The sequence below is a fragment of the Vanessa tameamea genome, chromosome 26 (genome assembly GCF_037043105.1).
Source record: "Vanessa tameamea isolate UH-Manoa-2023 chromosome 26, ilVanTame1 primary haplotype, whole genome shotgun sequence".
NCBI lineage: Eukaryota > Metazoa > Arthropoda > Insecta > Lepidoptera > Nymphalidae > Vanessa > Vanessa tameamea.
The window spans coordinates 7,952,996-7,976,458 of record NC_087334.1 but is presented as its reverse complement, the minus strand read 5'-3'; the positions used below and the strand labels follow the sequence as shown (position 1 = coordinate 7,976,458).

Sequence of the window (23,463 nt, the reverse complement as noted above, 5' to 3'; positions counted from 1 at the left end):
AAGCTACACGGCCGAGCTTTCGTTAGCTTAAGGAGGTTTATTTACTAGCATAGCTAGTTATAGATATTGGGTTAAGTCGGGTGTCAGGTGATGAGTTTCATAGTTAAGGGAGGTAGGCGATGAGTGTGACACGAGGCGAGACCTCGGCGTTGGCGTGGCGCCACACGGGCGGCGCGGCGGGGTCGGCGAGCGCCACGCGCTTGGCGGCGCGCACGGCGGGCGGGATGGCGGCCTGCAGGCGCGCCTGCGCGGCGGCCAGCGCGGCCGCGAACTCGCCGTCGTCCGTGTTGTCGCGCTCGGCGCCGCCCACCAGCAGCACGCGGTTGGCCAGCCTGCGCGGGCGCCGCTCGACATAAGCATTTACTCGAGAGTAACACGTTTAAACATATATTCAAATTCAGGCTTTTTTTCAGCGAAATTCTCTAAAAACAATAGCCGTTTCAGAAACGTGTATAATCAACCAGGAAACGCACCTAGCAATGGCGGAGGTATTGTCGACCATCTTCTGGGAGTCATTGTTCCTGATAGCGTCTTCACAGAGATACGTGTGCTTCTGCATCAGTTCACCTAAAACAAAGACGATTTGTAAAGTAATACCATTATTGAAAACATTAAATGACCAGTACATGTCCCCCCCTGAGCTAAGGCCTCCCCTCTCTCTTTGAAGAAATAATATCCCAACTTTTTTTACCAAACTGCTCCGATGCGTACTTATTTTGACAATATTAAGGCGAAAGATGAAATGGAAATCAATCGATTAAAATAACCAATATAATACAATACAGTACGGAGACCTTAATCAAAGACCGCCGGTTTAAATCAGAACAATCCTAACGCTCCAGAGCTCTTTGTCCGGCATTCCCAAGCTATCCGAATAATCTGATCAAATCTTAACCGACGATCTGTCTACACTTTAACGCCATTTTGATTCATGAATACAAAAAAGTGATAATTAATTTTTATATATACTATATAACTATAATCTCACCTGCGGTCCTTACGAAGTCCAGTGGATCCACGGCCTGGTCGCACAGATCTCTGCAGCGAAGCACCGCGTCCGAGTACTGGTCACGCAGATTGTTGAAATGTTCCTCGGCAACCTACAGGTGGGGCGACAACAAGATACAAAATAGACTGAGATGTTAAAACCTTCTTACTTAGGGGGTACTTCGGAAGTAAAAAGTGGGTCCTACATTTTCCTACACGCTGGGAAATTACATCCTGGTTGCATTAGTGTTCATGACCGTATTTCGGTCGCGGAATCCAATTCGAAAGACTGGCCATATGAGTGAGTAAGATATTCTAGTCCACTCTCTTAGCCCCCGGAAAGAACCAGCGTCTTTTTAGAGGATATTTTACAACAATTAAAAATTATTATTTTCTGCCAAATTCTCAGCAGTAGCCCAGTGTCGAGAACTTGGCATAGTAAACTACGTGCTTACAATTTAAAAAAAAACTTATTTTCGTTTTGATGCATTTTCTAAGCATTATTTTATTAAAATCTTTTTTCTATATTCTATCTTCTATTAAATTATTTCCACTCATTTAACTAAAGGAAAGAAAGAGAGGAGTAAGGACTCCTACTTCTCTCTTTTCAAAGGTCCACATGATAGTTACTTTGTCGATACACTTTCGCAACAAAGGTAACCGGTATACGTAAACGCATTTTGTTTAATCGATCTATATATTTAAACATATTACGTGTCTGAGCGTACCCTTCCAAATTCCTGTTGTTACGTTGAGTCCTACACCCAAAGGTCGTCTGGAAGGGATCGTTGATCGCTTTGTCGCAATAAGACCGCCTTTGTGCATCTCCCCTAGCTAGTTATAACTGTTATATAACATGTGGTGTACAATAAAGTGGACTTATATGAGACATTATATGGTCAACCAATTAATATCTTGTAACCCCTTACCTAAGCCGAGATGGCCCAGTGGTTAGAACGCGTGCATCTTAACCGATGATTGCGGTTTCAAACCCAGGCAAGCACCACTGAATTTTCAAATTGTGTTTATAATTCATCTCATGCTCGGTGAAGGAAAGCATAGTGAGGAAACCTGCATGTGTTTTAAAGAAATTCTGCCACATGTATATCCACCAACCCGCATAGGAGCAACGTGGTGGAATATGCTCCAAACCTTATCCTCGAAGGGAGAGGAAACCTTAGCCCAGCGGTGGGAAATTTACAGGCTGTTACTGTTACAATGACATGATCTCTCTTCAATAGGTTTGGTAGGATGGGCGGTACTAAACCAGACATACCCAATAAATTAGTCTAAAATAACGCTCACCTTGCTCTCGGGATAGTGGAGACGAATCTTCCCAGCGCAGATCAATTGCGGTGATAATTTTTCTACCTAAAATAAAAACAGAATATCAATTTCTTATCACATTGTTCTACTATAAAAGTAACTAACATCTGCCTTAGTACAGTACATGTTGTGGTTCTTTGTGGTTGACATGGTTGACAGTCTGGAAAAAAGGACCACTTGACGGTAAGTGGTCACCACCGCTACAAACCATTTAATCCATTAAATCGCCAATGCGCCAACTTTAGGAATGTGCTCCACTATAGATTGAAAGCTAAACCTAGACCTATGAAAGCTTGTTTTGAAGAAAGGAAACCTACCTCCTGAGCATTGTGTATGAGCTGGTCAGCCAGCTTCTTATTGTGTCGCACGCCGGCAGCGACCATACTCGCGGCGGCGGCAGCTTTATGACTAAAGGCCGCTAAAGCTGCCGACTTCTCCTGGAAGTTTTGCTCGCGACCGGGAGTACCTGGCAGGAATATATTGTGCTTACAAATCTTTCCCATCATTTTCCCTCTCACTCTTAAATGTATATTCTCGTTACTTTGTGAAATAATTATGTGCGAATAGCTAACATATTAAAAATATATTTTTTTAATGTCACCTTTTAACATCTATCAAATTTTGTAGCTGAATGTTAAAGGTATTCATGTTTCATAGCTTTTTTCCTGGCCTTTGAATAAATTTAACATAAAAAGTTTTATATATATCTTTTTTCGTACTACAAATAAGTTTTCTCTTGCATATATAGAATTGATTATATAGAGAGGGTTGAAATTATTGGGAGTGGATCACCAAGGATAGAATCTAATAAGATTATTGATCCATACTTCGAACAAAACGTCCTGCAACCCATCTAACATCAAATTTGTTCGTTACGTAGGATAGTGCGTTCGATCGTTAGTTCTCCTTGTTGCGTCTCACTCACCTTCCGGTGCGTTAACGGCATCAGTGAAATGTCGCAAAGGAGCTGCAACATCGATGAAGTCTTCAACGACTCGGTTGACGACGGCTCGCTCCATACCGCGCTTCAGCGCGTGGAGTTTATCCGTCAATTGCCTGAGAACAATCGGGTACAAAGTAATGACACGTTCCATTAGACGTGATGTTTGCTGACCAATTTCGGCCACAGAAGGATATGTGCGTCTCACAAAATATGGACACTCTCTATTTTCTCAATCTCATCATTTTGATTGGGCAACATATCACAACAGAGGTTCATAAAATACAAGATCATTAATATAAAATATATATATACCCAGAAATGTACCCTGTGGCATGATAATTTTATCACTAGATTTGGAAGATCTTACAAAAGCCTGAATTATTTTTCGTTTTTTTTTTAATATCTAGAATAAAAGTACCCGATCTTGTTAGAATTCGGCGTCGGTTAATTCGTAAGGCCTTTTCTGAAAATCGGTTTGGTGTAAAAGTTTTTTATACCTGATTAATTATATATAAATGATTTTGACTATATTCGTCTGCTCATAGTGGTAATCAGCCCCGGTGTACCAAGAGTCGAGTGCGGTACCTGGTGGCGGCGGCGGCGTCCTCGGTGCCGCCGAGGCCGCGCTGGCTGAGGTCGGCCAGCTGCTCGGACAGGCGCTGCACGTCGGCGCACAGCTGCAGCACCTCCGCCTTCTCGCGGCCGTGCAGGTTGTCCGCGATCTGGGCGAGTGCCGGCCGTGGCGTTAGTGGGAACTCGGCGTGGGTTGTGAATCATTTACTTGTAATACGTGACGGCCGAGACATCGTTACTTTGAGAAATATTAACCAATCCTTAAATTGTTAATGCACCATTCAAATTTGTATGGAATGTATGTACGAACGGGTACACGGCGTCTACCGCATTGGAAACCCGATTGCTCAGCCCTCACGAGTGCGGGGGTTATTTGGATGATTAAGTTTTAACATTTAGTGTGAAGTTGTCTATTAAGAGCGAGTTGATACTTAATTGAAGGTTAAGCGAGCAACTTCATTTTTTTTTTATGATATCGGTAGGCGGACGAGCAAATAGGTCACCTGATGGTAAGTGGTCATTGCTGTCTATAGACAAGGGCGCTGTAAGAAATATTAAGCATTCCTTACATGACCAATGCGCCTCTACCACCAACCTCGGGAACTAAGATGTTATGTCCCTTGTGCCTGTAGTTACACTGGCTCACTCACCCTTCAAACCGGAACACTACAATACTGAGTACTGCCGTTTGGCGGTAGAATATCTGATGAGTGGGGGTTACCTACCTAGACGGGCTCGCACAAAGCCCTACCACCAAGTAAATTAAAAAAAAACCACAATGTAGTGTCACCCTGACGCACGAGCGCTCGCATCATCATGATTCACTCTCATCACTGTTTCATAGCGCACCAAAAGTATAACTTCAAAAATACATATGCCAGTCAAGCGGTCTCTAAATTTACTAAACAACTCCGAACTACACAAAAAAAAATGTCATTCATCATCTAAGTTCTATAACTTACCCTTTGTCCCTGAGAGACGATGCTGTTGATAGCCTTCTGCCCTTCGATCCTGGTTGACGGGTCGGCGGCTGAGTGCAATAACCACTTATGAGCCGTCTCTAACCTGTAATTTTATTACGAACGTCGTACAAAAGAAAAACAAAAACAAATACTTTTTCAACTGATTTTATTTAAAAGATAGATAGATAGATCTATTCACAAACGAAGGTGAGCCCCTCCTCGTTAAATTATCGGCGTTTAATAAAATAAACTTAGCAAATATAACTTTATCTGTATTTTTTGCTGCTGTCTGTACACTTCTGTTAATCTTGTAAGTACGAGCGTCACACAACTAATGTGGATCTATTAATTAATAGATCTTTAACAGTAATTGCATTCAAGACGTTCAAATCTGTACCTTTGGATATGACGACCATGTCAGTTTTTAAAATATCCAAAGTTGTTTTTTAGCATATGATACATATATTTATTTATAAAATCGAGCTATATCTTTGCTTGAATATGGCATTTTTAAATTGTATAATTAGTGGCCGAGTAAATGGGCCACTTGACAAGTGTTCACCAGCGCCCATAAACATTGGCGTTGTAGGAAATTTTAACCATTCTTTAGTAACCAACGCTCCAACTTCAGGAGCTAAGACATTATGTCTATTATACCTGTAGTTAAACTGGTCCACTCACCGATACTCTGGTCACTATGTACTATACACTAGTTCACACACAACAATGCAAAGTATTGTTTGGAAGTAGGATATTTATATATCAAGTGAAGTGAACTATAAACACAAATCAAGCACAAGAAAACTCATTGATGATCACAATTTTCGATCAACATTCAGATGCCATCTCTACGGTTGAGATGTCCGAGCGTGCTTTAGGACTATGACCCGCCGTACCTGGCCGCTATGGTCTTGCCGCCCTGCTTCTCCGCCGCTCGGACGCCCTCGTTCACGATATTCTCCACTTCGTTTATTTGATTGCGCAGTTCCGAAGCGAGATTTTGAGCCTAATGAATACAAACTCTTCACAGATCGTACAACGTGCACAAGAAATGAAAGTAATTCGGAACAGCCTGTATAATAAAATTATATTAATGATAAAAAGTTTAGACTTAGTAATTGTTAGTTTCTAGGAAGGATGTATAAAAATTTAATTGTACTTTATTGACATAGTATGTAATTGAAATCATGGAAAAGAGTAACTATTGAGTTTCTTGCCGGTCCTTCTCGGTAGAGCCGGTAATTCAACACTGTAACATGATGATTCAAAAATGCTTTTATGAGCCCATTTGATATTATATATATTTTTTTTTTATCCAATAAATTCCATTTCAACAGTACTATTATGTTGCAGAATTACATCAAAAACCATGTAGATTCCGCTGCGATATCATGCTTATCAATGAAAATTAGAAACACCATTTAAGCACGGACAATTAAGTGGCACTTCTCTATTTTTGTACCCTTAATTTTTGGTTTAGTGTTTGTAATGATCTGCCATCGCAAGTTTATGAAATTTACTTAATATGTAATCAAAACTAGACCTACAAAATATTAAATTTAATACAGGTGTCGGACTTAAGACTAACGTTTATAAAGTCGAATTTGACACTAAACAACTTAGAAATAGTATAAAAATATTGATAGTATTTTTATCCATTCATACCTTCGCCTCCAGCCCGTGTCCGTACTGACGTTCATCGCACAACATGTCCGCGTTAATACCACCGGAACTGAAACCAATAGCGGATTATCATAGCGCACGCACGTGTTCCACAATACTGGCACGCGAGTGCGTTCGTGCGCGTGCGTATCGGTTGCCACGACCGGAGTATCTGAATCTGTTCCTATCGGGGGCCAGCAAAATAAAGTAAAGCCACTGACCGCGCCGTGGCGCGCAGCAGCTCGGCCTGCGCGGGCGCCAGGTGCTCGGCGGCGCGCTGCGCGGCCGTCAGCACGCCGCGCAGCGCGCGCTCGCCCGCGCCCGTGCGCTGCGCGCCGCCGTCCTGCGGGCGTGACACACGATGTACATGTGGGCACGGTTAAAAACAAACGTCTTACTAAACGAATCGATATCGATAGTGGATATTCGTCTCCGCTTCCGGTTTAAAATATTCAGGACACTATATCGATACCCATATTGTCGACTGGCCGCTCGACCTGCCTTCTCTCGACTACATTACAAATTCTGCCATACATGATTTATGCGAACTTAGCTTAACTTTGTCATACACGCAGCGCATGCACAGGAAGCCCATAAATAAGAAATCCCCGTTCTTGAAACAATTTTCCTTAATACTCCGCACCTATTCGCCATAGCCTATACAACCAGCCTTCCTTGATAAATTACCTTTCTAATACTAAAACATTTTTTTTTTTTCAAAACTGACCAATAGTTCCTGAGATCGGTACGTGCAACCAAACAAAGAAACTCTTCAAATTTATAATATAAATTCATATAGAAAATTGATCGATGTAACTCATATTGAAATCATTGAATCAAAAACTCACGTTGAGGAACTCGTGCGCCGCTCCGGACTTGTTGTGGATCATGCTTTGCAGCGCTTTCAGCACAGCGATATTGTCTTTCTCGCCTCCGTCCTCTACGTACGATGTTAGCTGAAGAACTCTAAAAAAATATAAAAAACAAATATTTAATTACATTAAAACATACAAAACAATTGACGAACGTATATAAATAATAACTATGCATTAAACTACTTATATTATTTCTACCCCCCCCCCCCCAACACCCCTCCCCTTATTTAGCATATTTAGTAACAGCGTATAAATATCCCACTGTAATTGTAGCATTATGCATCGTCTGCTTTTTGATTTTAAATAAAACCAGAAAGATTAATGGCCTGAGAGAGCTTACTTTAATAGATGATAAACACTTACCGTATAATTTCGTGTATCTCGTCAGCCATACGCTGTGCTAAATAGTTTCTATTTTCAGCGGCGTCCTCAATGCCTTTACCTCCTGGAAATTTACAACAATTAAATATAACAAACAAATTAAGTCAATCGCAGACTTTAATTCACATATTCTCTGCCAGTCGAAACGTACAGCTACCAAAGTTGTCCGATTTAACAAAGATATTTTAGGCGCAGTGATTGTCCTTGGACTTATATTGAACTAACTCAACCTTCATTTGAAAAATACCGCTATTGAACGTTACTGTTGTTTCAATCACCACGATTAAAAGGCTCAGTGGAAATTCACTCAAATTTCATTTGCGGAACTTGTCTTTAAATATCGTAATCGGAGAAGATGGAAATACGGAAATACTACTCGGTACTCCGACCAACGCGCCCCTAACCAATATTGACTACATTGGTCTCAAACTGTATTGGTATTACAACGTTGGCTCAACCTGCTTTGGACCAATGTTAACTACATCGGTGCTAATGCATTGGACCAACCCGCCTTACACCAATGTCAATTGTATTGGTCTACAATATGCTCCAAAAACGAACTTAGAATTGTTCTTCAATCCGCATCGGAACATTTACAGGCTTTTAATATTTTCAGTTCAGTTCTGATGGTAGAATAAGAACACGAGAACCAACTCAATAAGTTTCATTTGAATCTAACCAAAAAAGGGTTAAGGTAGGGCTTTGTGCAAACCCATCTGGGTAGGTAACACCAAACAGATAAAATCTATCACCAAAGAAGAATACTTAGCATTGTTGTGTTCCGGTTGGAAGATTGAGTAGCTACAGGCACTCAACACTTAAGGGACTTAACATCTTAGTTTCTTAGATGTAAGGTTTGCTTAATATTTCGTACAGCGCCAATGGCGGTGGACAACTTACCATCAGAAGGCCCATTTGCCCATCTGTTTACCAATACATTAAAAAAAAAAGATATATTATAATATTGACTCCGAGGACAAGTCCTTTAGACGCGATCCTTCATCGTGGAACACGAGACAAAATTAAGACGAATAATGTTAAAAATAGATCCAACGACTCACCCTCAGATAATATATGTATGTATATCTTCATCGAGCAGATGAGGACGGGAGCCAGCCGCTTAACGCTCTCCAAGCAACGGGTGAGAGTTTCCGCGTGCGGGGGATGCGTTAGTTCCGCCGCTCTGGACGCGACCTAAATGGGTTATTGAGATCGAATTAACGTTAGGACGCAGACATGATGCTTATTAAATATTATACGATTTTTGTTTTTAGTGTATGCCTACATCGTATAATTCAAATTCAATTTTCCTTTTACGATATTGTTAGTAACCTGAATAAAGAAACGTCCAATATAAGAAATAATTAACCAAGTTTTATATTTCAGAGTTAAGCCACCTCAGTCCTATAAACATGATCATGTGTATCATCAATAGGGGTCTCTCAACCCTAGGGGCCTACGAATATTCCATTCTTTAAATTCTCGAAGCAATTTTTTAATTTACTTTCGCCCAAATTAATGTCATATTCCAGCCAAATTTGTTGATCACTAAACCGAAAAGATACCCGTCATTTCCATAAAGTTTGGTCTTTTTTATAAATAAAATCCGAGTGAAAGCTTTGTAATTTTGTCTAACCCACTGATCTGGATGCGACCTAAATATGTTCTATAATATTAAATACATTGAATATTAGGTCGCAGTTGCCATGGTTGCTATATTTATAGGATGTAACAAATATTTAACACCTCAGTGAAGTGAAAACTCGGCATTACTCAAGCACAATGTTTTCATCGCTAAAGATCATCACTTCGAGATTGTTTAACTAACCTCTCTAGCGGCTTTCGATAAAGCAGGTGATATATCTCTCAAGAACTGAACCAGGTCTTCCATTGTATCTATCACTTCGGCGACTCCTAGATAATCTAGCACCTGTAAAAGACAAACATTAGAATTACAGATCTTTCCCATTCATTTTCATAACGAATTGGTCAGTTTAAAATACCATCATATCTTGTAGTCTTTTAGGGTACTCAAAACACTTTCAAAGACATTTCTTGGACTAGAAATAGAAGTTGTCAACCTTTTTGCATTCCTTGACAATTTTCCTAACTTCCGATTCGTCGAAGCAGAGAAGTAAACCCGATGTCCCTTGAAGGATACCGCGGGAACCCTCGATGAGTTTTTTCCTGAAAAATTCCAAAACACATATTACACAAAGTTAAAGCTAAGTTAATGATCATACTGATCTCTTCTGCTACCGTGATAAAATACAATAGAACTGTTTTATTAAATAGCGATTGGCTTTGCACAAGGTCATGAGTGCGCTCATATGGAAGTTGGCTAAACGGAAATGCACCCTGATAATATACACTATATCATGTAACATCGCCGCGTCCACAATCTGTCGATGTCCCTGATGCATGCTGGTTTACAAATGGTATATAGGCAGTTAACTAGCAGAGAGTCAACGAAAAGCATCATACAACGATTGGAACCCGTGTAAACTGGTGACCAAGGCCATTGTGACAAGTTCTGCAAGACAGAATCGAACTTAAAAGCGTTTGCACGAACCAATTCTCCAAAATCAAACAATTACGATCAGTTATTATACTTCTAATTCCTTTATACTGAACTTAGGTGTATTCCCGTTAAAAGGGCGACTGAACGAGTGTTATTACAGGCACATGGACCATAATATCTAAGATCGTTGTCTGGACAATGATAATGTCTATCAACGGATGTGACCTCTACCATTAGAAAGACCATTTGCATTATTGCCTTCCTTCTTCCTTTCTTCCTTCTAATAATACATTATATGAAACGTTTATTTGAAATAATTATCCAAAATGATTTGCCACTCACCTAGCAGGTCCAGAGTAAGGATCTACCCTGAGCATATCTGAAGCCTGCTGTAACAGTGTGGCTGCTCCTTCCACTCTCCGCAAGGCACCCGGCATGTCGGTCCGAAGCACTGCATCATCAGACGATTCGATCGTTTCATGGCCCACCTGTTTACATCTTGATTTATAGATTGGTTTCGAAACACCGTATTGGCGTTCCATGAGAAATTGAGTTAACGACACTGCGCTCTCGTTGTTCCAGAATATAAAACTGTATATATATATATATATATTCACAAGTATTTGAGAGCGTCTGTTTGACACAAATTCATATTTTTTCAAAATCACTACACGAATATGATCCAAATATACTGTTGTTTATTTCCCATACAGCAAAGTATTTTTAGCGCGTCTTACTTCGCAATACTTGAAGAATACTGCAAGCGAATAAATCCTATTTGTTCTACTTACGTCATCTTTACTCTGAAAAATACTCTTGCTCACTTATATAGAAGAGAGTAGTAAAAAAAAATGTGCCTTAAATTTTTTATCTGTGACAAACAGTATATTTGTAAAAAAAAAAATTGTTGAATTAAAATGGAACTTCTGGAGTGTACTTGCGATTAATCACATGAGATGAATAAAACGCAAAGATTATTTTTTTATAATCCGCGTCTATATAATCTTCCAGTAAATAACAAGGCTTTAAATGTATGTACAAAAAGAATAATCTTAAAAATGAAGGCAAATCCTCCGTCCTTTAGTGGGACCGGGTTTTTTTTTTAATTTTCTACCTATAATTTAAACCTGTGTGATGATCGTCGTCGGCACGTACACAGAGACAGCACACATATCGATATAACACATCCGTACACCTTAGGTGCTGTGCTCTGCTCATGTTGACAAGTCACGAGCAGAGCAGAGCTTTCATTAGAAATCGAACATAACCTCTAGTCTCCAAAACCAATTCCATTTTTTACCATGATCCTAATTGTCACTTTCTCGAACAGTATCTCTGTACAAAATATTGACACCAACACTAATATTAACAGCAAACCAGCCACTAGCCCGATATCTACAAACAACATAAGTCATCACGGACTTTTAAATGAACAATATATTATACAAGATGAACTAATTAAAGTAATTAATATACCTTGACTAAGTTATTAACAGCCAGCGACACGGCCTGCACCGGCCGAGCCAGGTCCGGCATAGCGTTGCCATCTTCTGCTTCTTCATGGAGTATCACCAGACGAGAGACCTGGAACAGAGAAACCGTTGAAATACCTATTGATTAACGAAGTGACAACATTAATGGCTATTGCTGATGATGTTGACATCGTCTTGACCGGCTTCGATCACGCCGGCTAACCTCAAAGACCAGCCAACTACGCAAGACATATTATAAACCGTAATCACAGATGCACTATTGATTCTCTCATCTCATAATCCAATGGTTCAGCTAATCCGACTGGACTGGAAAGAGTTCAGGTGCAGGATCAGCATTCAAGTGGCACGGAAGTGTAAACACTTTCAACATCCAGTGGGCTAAATGCCACTGGGCGGAAAATACCTATAAATTTTATCGACTTGACCTAGGGTTTGAATGCAGAACCCTGGGCTCTGTGACGTTATCTAACTACTTCACCGACGAATCAGTCAAATGTCGCTGATGATAATATATCTTAAAACGGTTCGTTTTATTTCTTCCGTTGAAAGAGAACATTGAGTTCAAATTGATCAAATTAAAACATTTTTTAAAATTACAATTAGTGAATTTAGCAAATCAAAAACACTACTGATATTTAAATTTTATCTGTAATATTTTCAGCTTCGTTGTTTTGCTGTTCCATACTTGACACATTTATCTTTTAAATTTCTCTTCCAAAGGCTGCCTTTTAATTATATTACTTAATCATTAGTACCGCTATAAACTAATCCTCTGATTAATTTTCCCAGAGATTAAATGCACAATGTATTTAAGGTACTTAATTGGATAAGGATTTATGTTGTATTACTTAAAATCGCTTCGAAAATAAGTCATTATTTCTCGTAAAAAGTATGGGATAAAGAATAATTATTATGCGTTATCCCTAAGCGAAAAATATACCATCGCGGACTTTTTTAAAGACCTTTTTAATGTGTACAATACATTAAAAAGGATTTATTTTGATCTTTTTTTTTTTTTATAGTATAGGTGGCAAACGAGCAGGAGGCTCACCTGATGGAAAGTGACTACCACCGCCCATAGACATCCGCAACACCGGGGGGCTTGCAGGTGCGTTGCCGGCCTTTCAGGAAAGAGTACGCTCTTTTCTTGAGTTCCTAAGTCGTATCGGTTCGGAAAAACCGCCGGCGAAAGCTGGTTCCACAGAGTGGTTGTGCGAGGCAGAAAGTATCTTAAAAATCGCGCTGTTGTGGATTTTCGGACATCTAGGTGGTATCTCTATCTCGTAGGGTTGAGCGAGAATTTGCATTTGCGATAATGTGTTTATTTACGACAACACTTTAAACCACTAAAAATATCAGTGTCTCTCTACTATATTGTGCATGTATTATCTATTCAAAAAAAAAAACCGCATCAATATCCATTGTGTAATTTTAAAGATTTAATACATAGGGACAGACAGTGCTGAGCGACCTTGTTTTATACTATGGAATGATGATATCCTGCCCCGAAATCGACAAGTATTAGCTAAACTCTTTCTTGATGATGATGTTTTTCGATTTGTTAATATGTTTTTTTAACAAACGATTTGAATTTATGAACCCGTGAAGTTAAATTTAAATTAAAAATGTATTCAACATAGATTATACTTTATTATTACAACATGATTTTATTTTCTTCAATTCATTTCAAATGAATAGATAATAGAAATAGATGTTTTACAATTTAATTAAAAAAATATCAGAACTCTTTGAACATATTTATTTTATTTTTCGGCCTAGGAAATTAGACGACTGCCTCCGCGACTTTTAAATAAACATAATGTGTTTTAAATAAACAAAATTAATATCTTTAAGAAAATATCTCCTTAGGTCGGAGTCATTTCTTTTGAGAAACGATCGAGGATTTTCTATCAACAAACAACTGTTAACGTTGCTAACATTCATTTACCATCTAATAAATTTAAAAATTTTACTAAATCAAAACTAATCAATAATTATTCATTAAAATAATACTTTATTGGATAAAGTCGCTTTGATTATAGGCTTGGGTTCCAATACAGGACTAATTAATCAACAACTGTGAATTTAATAACATTGTAAATCTGTTTATTTGAAAAGAGCAACTACGCGAGTATCTTGCCGTTGCTGTTACCGAGGCTGCTTTCCGCGACAGTGACAGAGTTTAAATATTTACGATTAAAAAATGCTTTAATGTAAAGTCTACTTTAATAAGATACATTTGATTTTGTATACATTTTTGACGTTAACAACTACAAAATAATTTTCAGTACTAAAAAGACGTTTATTTATTTTAAAATAAAAGGCATATAATGTGTCATCCATTATTAAATATATACAAAATCAAAATAAAAAATAGCTACTATACAAATCATGACCGCGTGAAATTATGGCTAGAATAAAAGAAAGAAACTTATTCCAGTTGTATCGCAATTCCGAGCCTCTGGGATCCTCGAGGTATTTGTAACAACCCTCTTTTAACCAGTAGATGCAATAAGACCCTGTCATATACCTCCAAAGGCTAAACTTTCAAAAAGATAAATAAAAATAAAACATAAATATTTTTTGTTAAATAATAAATCAGACTATATAAATAGGTATAATCAAAATTTTATTATATTTAGTAGTAATTAGTAATTTACGTAACAATACTGACACGTATCCGTAACGTTTCAAACAATACACATAAAAAAAGGTCAAAAACAAATTCGATATTTAAATTTGACATTTCACTCGCAACGCTCTCGAAGGACTTTCTAGAACAATTCCTTCCAAGTTGCTGTTAGGTATGCGATAGAATGATAGTGTCTATAATTATTCTCGATAGAATCTCGTTAACGCAATGAGTCATTTATGTCAATGACCTTGCTATCGAAGGGCGAGCTCCTTACGAGACAAATATAGTCATTACTGGGGATACAAATTGCACCAGACTCAGCAAAGTTGATATAATTTGTGGTACAAAAAAAAAGCGTGGAGTTAATGCCTGTTGACTTCCAGGCAGGAGACATAACATACATACATATAATTGTATTTAACTAAAAACTTAAAATACCGTCATGTTGACTGTATTTTTAGAAAGAGTAACTATTGAGTTTCTTGCCGGTTCTTCTCGATAGAATCATTGTACATTCCGAACCTGTGGTAGCTTTACTTAAAATTGTTTGTTAAATGACGATTCAAAAGTGCTTGTAAAAGCCTACTTGAATGAAGTATATTTTGATTTTGATTTTGGTATCCTTATAATAATAGTTTAGACATTGACTGGTTGGTCTAGGGACTAACTTACGTGACTCGATTTAAACCCCAGATATATATTAAAAAGTTATTGAAACTCTTTCGTCAAGAACTTCACAGTAGTTTGTATGTTAACACTCCCTAGTAACCACGTAAGCCTTTTTACTCTCCGATCGTGTCAAATTGCAATCGTATCCGATTATGAGAGTAAGCAAACGGTAAGCACCGGATCTCACACGGACGTGGTCTCTCGTCCACCGTATTAGAAGCCGTCTAAAACTTTATGTTTGAAGAAGCAAAACTATTAATTTGAATAAACCTAAACACTTATAATAGCTCTTAATTAATACCCAGTTCGTATATTTGACAAACGAATCGTTTAACAGATAGTACATTTATCTACGAAGCTCAATGTATAAGCGACCGTGTACGTTTCATAAAACAGAACGGGTACGAACGCATAAGTAATGTTTACTTTGTGCAAGCCGGATTGTGTAGGTACCGCCCTCTCATCAACCAACCAAACAGCAATACTTAGCAATAATGTTCCAAAGTCATAATACCTCAAAATTTATATAAAATTTTATTTATTTATTTAAAAGGTACATCAACATCACACATATTCAGCACTTATAAATAACAGATAAAACAAGAGAAAAAAAAATTAGGACCTGATATGAGTGACTATTACAGATGTACACAACATTCGCACAAAGAAAAAACAAAAAATAAAACTTATTGTCTACCTGTTGAATTTAAGTAATAATAAAAATATATATATATATTAAAGAGAAATCATAAGACCTAATATACAAAACTAATATATAAAACCATAAAAAAAAATTAAGAGCCCGTAAATGTATCCCTACCGGGGCACCTTCTTTTCTATAAAGAAAATTTATAATTAAAGATGAATTGAGTTTATTGGTCTACATCGTTGCAACAAGGATTTGAATCGTATGTTAAAGTTTTTGTTTTAGTATTTCGAAATCGTTCGGCCACGCAAAAGCTGGTATGACGTTACGTTCAACATATCTAGACTTCAAACACCCTCTCGGCGGTCTCCCCTCCCGTTTGTTCAATGCCTCGGGCTGCAGACTGCTAACTAACGATGACATAAGTCACGTTGCATTTCCCCCGTGAATTTCGAACTGTTAATTTTATTTTGAGACATATTTAGCGTCAGCTTTTTCGAACCGACTTCGGTTTTATTAGTATTTATTAATTTGATAATCAACAATATGTATATTTGACGACCTCCGTGGTGGAGTAGTGTGTACACCGGTTTTCATGGGTACGCCACTCCGAGGTCCCGGGTTCGATTCCCGGCCGAGTCGATGTAGAAAAAGTTCATTAGTTTTCTATGTTGTCTTGGGTCTGGTTGTATGTGGTACCGTCGTAACTTCTGATCTTCCATAACACAAGTGCTTAAGCTATTTACATTGGGATCACAGTAATGTATGTGATGTTGTCCAATAAAAAAAAAACCATACTAGATACTAGAATATATGCTAATATTATAAATGCGAAAGTAAAGGTCTATCTGTCTGTATTTCAGTCTGTTTCACGGACCATTTACTGAACAGAATTTGGTGAAATTTGTTTTATATCGAACCCAAGGCAGGACACGAGCATGACAAGGAGGGACATACTTTTTAATGCCTTAAACCTGACGACCAACAACTGAAACACGAACAAAGCAGCGGGCGACAACTAGTAAGGGAATGCTTTTACATTTAATCAATGAATTTGAGTTTAATCGATCTATAATTCGTCATGACACATGAGGACATACGATAATTTTGTCCATTACATTAACAGCATGTAACTTTAAAATACTGGGCTAAGGTCTCCACTCCCTTTGAGGAGAAGGTTTTGGAGCATATTCCATCACGCTGCTCCAATGCAGGTTGGTGGAATATACATGTGGCAGAATTTCGTTGAAATTAGGCACATGCAGGTTCCCTCACGATGTTTTACTTCAGCGTTGAGTACGAGATGAATTATAAACACAAATTAAGCACATGAAAATTCAGTGGTGTTTGCCTGGTTTGAACCCGAAATCATCGGTTAAGATGACCCAGTTCTAACCACTGGGCCATCTCGGCTCCATTTTGCCCATAAACACTACTAATTAAAAGCGAAATATTGTAACCCGAGTTCACATGATAAATTCTTAACCTTATCAGACATAACTTCAAATAAATAACCATTAATATCCTCTATTTACGATACTTAACAAATATTGATGACGTAATAGAGTAAGTATTTGCTCTCATAACACAAACGACCTAACAACTGCCGTGACATTATGACAATTTGAATTTATAATGCACGAGGTGTCATTGATATTCCATATTATTAATATATATTATGTCGGAGGAAGATATGAGTCTGGTTGATTGATGTTTGCATGTATAACACACAATATTATTTGTTTACATTTTAATATATTTTAAAATTCTTGAGTTAATTATATTTGATTTGTTACATTGTTTTAAGAATTTATAAACCATATTAATTTTATAAAAGTTATGAATATTGTATTTCTTGTAACGACCAATCAGAGCGAAGCATTTGCCTCGAGTGGGGTCGAGGCGCCATCTGGTTGACAGAGGTTGAGACAGTTTTGACGGATACATATTGTTTGATTAGAAAAAGGGACAGATCGAGTTGGATCTTGAAAAGTGTAGAAGACTGCCTATAAAAGGTCAGATCGGTGCCCCGAATCCGCAGCTCGGCGTTGTTACTCGTTAAAGTGTTAATTTGTTGACTTTATATTAATTAAAATACTGTAATCACGTGATAGTTGTGTTTTGTGCTTGTTCTTTACCCTAATGACGCCCTCTAAGCCCGTAGCCATTGACGACGATGTCAACAAGAATGATGTTCTCCGACGTATATATATTTTATGTTACAGGGGGCAAACGAGCAGGAGGCTCACCTGATGGAAAGTGATTACCACCGCTCATGGACATCTGCAACACCATGGTTGCAGGTGCGTCGCCGGCCTTTTAGGAAGGAGTACGCTCTTTGTTTGAAGGTTCCCAAGTCGTATCGGTTCGGAAAAACCGCCGGCGAAAGCTGGTTCCACAGAGTGGTTGTGCGAGGTAGCTGCAGAGTTTGTTTGTTTGAAAGCAATAATCTCAATGCTGTCAGGCCTATCTATATGATAAAATTAGAGCGTCTGTTTGTAATAATGAAATAACCGCTATTTACTAAATGAATATGTATGTATGCACGGTACATACATATACCAAAATAACATTTTTTACAATTTCTGTCTGTCTATTTGTTTGTTCCGGCTAATCTCTGGAAAGGCTGTATCGATTTTGACTGACTTTCACTGGCAGGTATCTGATGCAATAAGGAGTAACTTAGGCTACTTTTTATTTTAGAATTATATATGTATAAAATAATAATAAAGTTACGCTGCAATGTTCAAATACTGTCCAGTACCGCGAGCAGACCTCCCGTATACCAACACTCAGCCGTCACGCCGGGACCCACGACTTAATACCACAAAAGCTACCTAATACAGAACTAATAATGTATAGCAAAATCTGCGAACTGAACAATAAAATCAAACGTGCACGAAGTCGCGGCCGTATCTAGTTATAAATAATAATTTTGCTAGAGATTGTCCATTTATTGAGAAAAGACTAAGTTATATAAGATCACCCGGAACTGCGCATTCAGATACAAATACATTATAAAGTATAATATCATACTTAAGTTTTTTTTTTTATATCGACCACAAATAATTAATTAAATAAATATAAAATTTAATTTATGATATGTAATCAATATTCAACAATAATCAACCCACGTGCTGTATATCTGGCAATCGTCGGTGACGGGTGTTGCGCGAGCGCAGGCGCCATATAAGGTGCGCGTACGCAACATACCGTATAGGCGTTCATCAAATTCATTCACTAGTTTTTATACGGAATAGTGTCACGTAAACTTCCCATAATTAGTTCATTTCTAGTTCATAAATAGCCGGTTTATCAACGAACGTGAATCAATGAATCTAAAACATAATATTATATAGTTTATTACAAACTTTAAACTATGACTGTTGAAGAAATTGTTATTTCAGTGGGACGAAAAGGACCCCATGGAAACATTAGTGTTAAGAGGTAGACAGTGTAAAAAGGAAAGGGAAGTGTAACTATTGCTATGAGGCCTTCGACCTTATAAAATTAAATCAGCTTACTTGGGGGTGTATCAGGGTACGTACTACCTAATCACCACACACTCCATGGCCAAACAGCTATATTTAGAATTGTGCTGTTCCGGTGTGTGAGCCAGTGTAACTACAGGCACAAGGGACAACATCTCATTTCCCAAAATTGGTGACGCATTAGCGACACAAGAGACGGTTGATATTTCTTACAATATCAATGTCTAACTAGCCCCTTTGCCATAAAAAAATTTAACATAAAGACAAAATGACATGATTCTTGATTCAATATTAAATGACGACGCAAAAAATCTACTATTGCTACTAATACTAGTCACAAGAACGGTTTTATCAGAGTCTATATTAGTCATCTCTTTCCTGGAATTAATTTTAGATGAAGTTAATAAAATATAACTCACTAGCAATTGTCGACTGTTTACGAGAATTTTAAATCTTATATTATACTTATGATATCAAATGTTACGAGACTAGCCCTAGCCACCATACGGAGCTACGTCATAGGATATTATAAATATATACAATTATTATTGTAATTAATTGATCAATAATTTGTACACCTTTAGTTAATATTATTTTATGGGATAACATTTAATACTGGCATGTAACACTATTTCTTATTTTAAAAATGATTGAGCTGTCATAAGGAAAACAATTGGATGATTGTGAGGGATTGTAAAGATATATAGAGAGATTGGAGCATCATTGTAAAAAACATAATTTTATTTTGCCATCCCGAACTACTGAAATTACACAAATCACAACGGATTCCTTTTATGTTATAGGTAGGCGGTCTAAAAAAATGTGCTACCCCATGATGACTGGTCACCAACGGCCAAGGAAATGGTACTGTAAGAGTTAACCGTTCCGTACATCGTCAAAGCGTCACTATATATTTCCCGTGTGCCTATGTACACTGGCCCACTCTATTCAAACTGAAATACAATAATACTAAAAATGGCTGTTGGGCGGTATATTACAAGCAAATTTAAACAATTGAACATCAATAGTATAGATCTATAACAAAATGACTGATTGCAATTAAGCCCTTTCATTTGATATCCATCACAATTCATTAAAAACTGTTTTTTTTTCCTTACTAGGACTGTGTTCTCTAAGCGCCATATTGTATTTCCATTCTGCATCACATAATTTAAAATAGTTGGAATTAGAATACGCTCCTAACGGTATTATCCTCATTGGACAAATTATAATTAATAGTTAATTTAAAGATATGCGAAAACAGCAGAACACACACACACAGCTAACCCCACCTTTTGGTTTACATGTTGTCTGATAAAAATAGAAAACACTTAGTTCTGTAGGTCCTGATGGTACTTGGCAATGTTCATGGCGATTTCACTTCTAAACGTTTAAAAATTTACAAGTACAAAATAATTTCCCAGTAAAAGGTAATGCATTTAACAACAGCCAATTTAAATACCAATCACGTAAGCATAAAGAAGTATTAACTAAATTTGAAAACTTGATAGAAATGAAGGCTTGTATATACATTTTTCAAAGCAAGAGGCGGACGTGCCTGAGAACAGTAAGCTTTCGGTTTCAAAGCGTAATCACTTTCTGTAGAGGTCGTTTTAATCGTACGTACCGTACGTAGCAGCTCTTTATAGACAAACTGGTTTCCATCCGCGTGGGAGGGAGCAGGTGGTGGTAGCCTCCGTCCTTTTCTATATCCTAACAATGTTTATGCAAAATTTCGTGACGATCGTTGTGCCTAGTGCGAGATTTTTTACTTCTTTTATTTACATTAACAGCCAGAAAATTTCCCACTGCTAGACTAAAACCTCCTCTCCCTTTGAAAATAAGGTTTCATATTCCACCACGCTGCTCCAATGCGAGTTGGTAGATACACATGTGGCAGAATTTCGTTGAAATTAGACACATGCAGGTTTCCTCACGATGTTTTCCTTCATCGCCGAACACGAGATGAATTATAAACACAAATTTAGCCCATGAAAAATCAGCGGTGCTTGCCTGATTATTTCCCATATCAATATGTAATTGATGTTATAAAAAATATTTGTCAATAAGGCTGATTATTGCATAAACAATGACATAGATGATTAGTGGTCTCCTGACTTTGAATAGGTAAAATTCATACAAAGTTAATTTAAATATCAAAAAATCTTTTCTATTACATACGCAGTGTTACGTTAAACTTTAAGTCAATCTAACTTTTATATACATTTGTGAGGAGTGCGCTTTCGCCTCCTGACGAGGTCTCCGCACAGCCACGAGCGGAGCAAAGCATGGCAGCTCTCTGATCCGTGCCGACGGCCTTCGCAGTCCTTTAGTGGGTAAGAATACCACATAACCCGGTACAAAGGGTCCAGGTACTTAGTAATATATACCTTTAATTGTATGAGATTACGATATTTATCATTGATCCTGTAAAATGACGTTTCAAAAATACGTTAGACCATACTCGAATACAGTATAATGTGAATTTTGATTACTAAACAATTGACTGTACATTTCAACCCAAAGTTGTAATGTCTAATCAAACGCTGGTTTTCAAGTTATATATCAGTTTAGAATTTGAATCGATACAATACGAATTTGGCAAGAATTCAAAATGTCCATTCAAATTTCACCGCGAACGAAAGACGTTAACTTTCGATAGCGGAGGTAGTTTTGAAGAAGCTTAGCCTATTTATTAGGTAAGGTAACCTTTATACTTTTGTAGAGGCGATTAATTAAGCAATTTTGCGACTTATCCTGTCGAGTAAACAAACAATGATGACAGGAAAATTATTCAGTGTCTAACTAAACTTCTCAAACAATCAGATTGATTTTATACATATTCTATTGACTTGTTCCGGCTTGAAGGGTAAGTAAGCCAATTATACGTGACATAACATCTAATTTCTCTAGGTTATAATTAAGGAATGGTTACTTTTTCTTACAGCGGCAATCTATGGGCAGTTTTTTGCCCTACCTAAGCCATAAAAACAACTGCTATAAGAGCGTAAATTTCTTAGCAAAACTATTCAAGGCAAAATTCAATTTAATCCTAAATCTTTGGCCGAGAGCTCAAGACAACTACAATCTCTGCAAATATTTGTATAAGCCGTTAGGGGTAAAGCGGTGTATTGTTTATTCCCAGTCACAAGCAATGCGGGGCAGGATGACGTTTCTTGATTGATAGGTATTTGTCGTGATTGTGTTGTTTATTTCTTCCTTCACATTTGTAATTGATGCTGATACAGATAGAGCCTACGTGACCTACTGACACACGCGTAAATCTTTACCTAAGGGTTCTCCGAGTTTTAATATGTGTAATTTGTGCGTGTGTCATGTTTATATTTATGTGTCACCAACGCGTATTTGATCAGCGGTGATAAGAGGAGTATTTGGCCCAGCAGTGGACCATTAACCAGTTTCTAATTTTTTCAAACACAGAACTTAATTAATTATTCATTCGCACCCATTCAAATGTAAATAAAAAATTGTATTTTCTAAACGCGACAGAGTATTTACTGGCACGTTATTGTAAGCGACAGGTTCCATTAACCATTTAACGTCACTGCAGTAAAGCCCAAGCCCTTGAAGACAGCGCGTTAGGTGCGGCAGACGCAGTGAAAGGGCGCGGCGTACCCTTGTTCGACCGCAGCATTAGACGACATACATATTTTCATTTATAGAACCGCAATATTATCTAGTAGACGTTCAAATTTGGTATGGAGCAAGTTTGGACCTAGCTACTAAGAATTGGTCCGACATGTTTGGTCCCTTCTCGAGAAGTTCGAGATTGATAATCCACTAGGCCATCGAGACACTCGATACCAATAAATAGTAACTGCATCTAAATTCTGATTGTACTATTCGCCTGCAGTGCGGCTTGGTAAGAACTCACTTCGTACACTCGTAAAATTTTAATAACTTACATACACTATTTTGATGCGTGTCCTTTAAATGTATTTCCTATTTTAAACAATGCCGCATATCACTTTTTGATATTTTTTAAGAATTATCAGTTTATACCGACAGCGAAAATAGCTGTCTATGTGTTTGTACGATTACGACTAAGCCAATGTAATTTGGCATAGACTATGAAACCCGAATAAAACGCATGCATATGCAAAAGGCATACTAATTCGAAATTTATTTGAATCTACGAGAACAAAGATTTACGCGTACAAAGTCGGAGAAACAGCGAGGTCTACCAAACTCAGTTTAACTCAAAAGTCACCGAAGTCAATGGACTTGATTATATTCACAAATAAGGTAATACTTTACTTGCTTCCCATATTAGTCCCA

The 23,463-nt window shown here is 37.7% G+C and overlaps 1 protein-coding gene across 2 annotated transcripts in view; it reads right to left on the bottom strand.

Annotated features, from left to right (window-relative positions):
* The window catches only part of LOC113398859 (vinculin), a 45,901-nt gene that overhangs the window by 10,199 nt on the left and 12,239 nt on the right, over positions 1–23,463 (bottom strand). For both annotated transcript variants that reach the window (XM_064219089.1, XM_064219090.1), the window contains exons 2-19: positions 11,707–11,814; positions 10,573–10,718; positions 9,791–9,896; positions 9,538–9,639; positions 8,771–8,903; positions 7,692–7,773; positions 7,302–7,419; positions 6,675–6,796; positions 6,457–6,523; positions 5,688–5,797; positions 4,792–4,894; positions 3,842–3,978; positions 3,239–3,369; positions 2,631–2,779; positions 2,293–2,358; positions 989–1,100; positions 474–567; positions 143–332 (exon numbers count right to left, since the gene is read on the bottom strand). In XM_064219089.1, the coding sequence (XP_064075159.1) occupies positions 143–332; positions 474–567; positions 989–1,100; positions 2,293–2,358; positions 2,631–2,779; positions 3,239–3,369; positions 3,842–3,978; positions 4,792–4,894; positions 5,688–5,797; positions 6,457–6,523; positions 6,675–6,796; positions 7,302–7,419; positions 7,692–7,773; positions 8,771–8,903; positions 9,538–9,639; positions 9,791–9,896; positions 10,573–10,718; positions 11,707–11,814 (2,076 nt within the window). The remainder of the gene's footprint in view (positions 1–142; positions 333–473; positions 568–988; positions 1,101–2,292; positions 2,359–2,630; positions 2,780–3,238; positions 3,370–3,841; positions 3,979–4,791; positions 4,895–5,687; positions 5,798–6,456; positions 6,524–6,674; positions 6,797–7,301; positions 7,420–7,691; positions 7,774–8,770; positions 8,904–9,537; positions 9,640–9,790; positions 9,897–10,572; positions 10,719–11,706; positions 11,815–23,463) is intronic.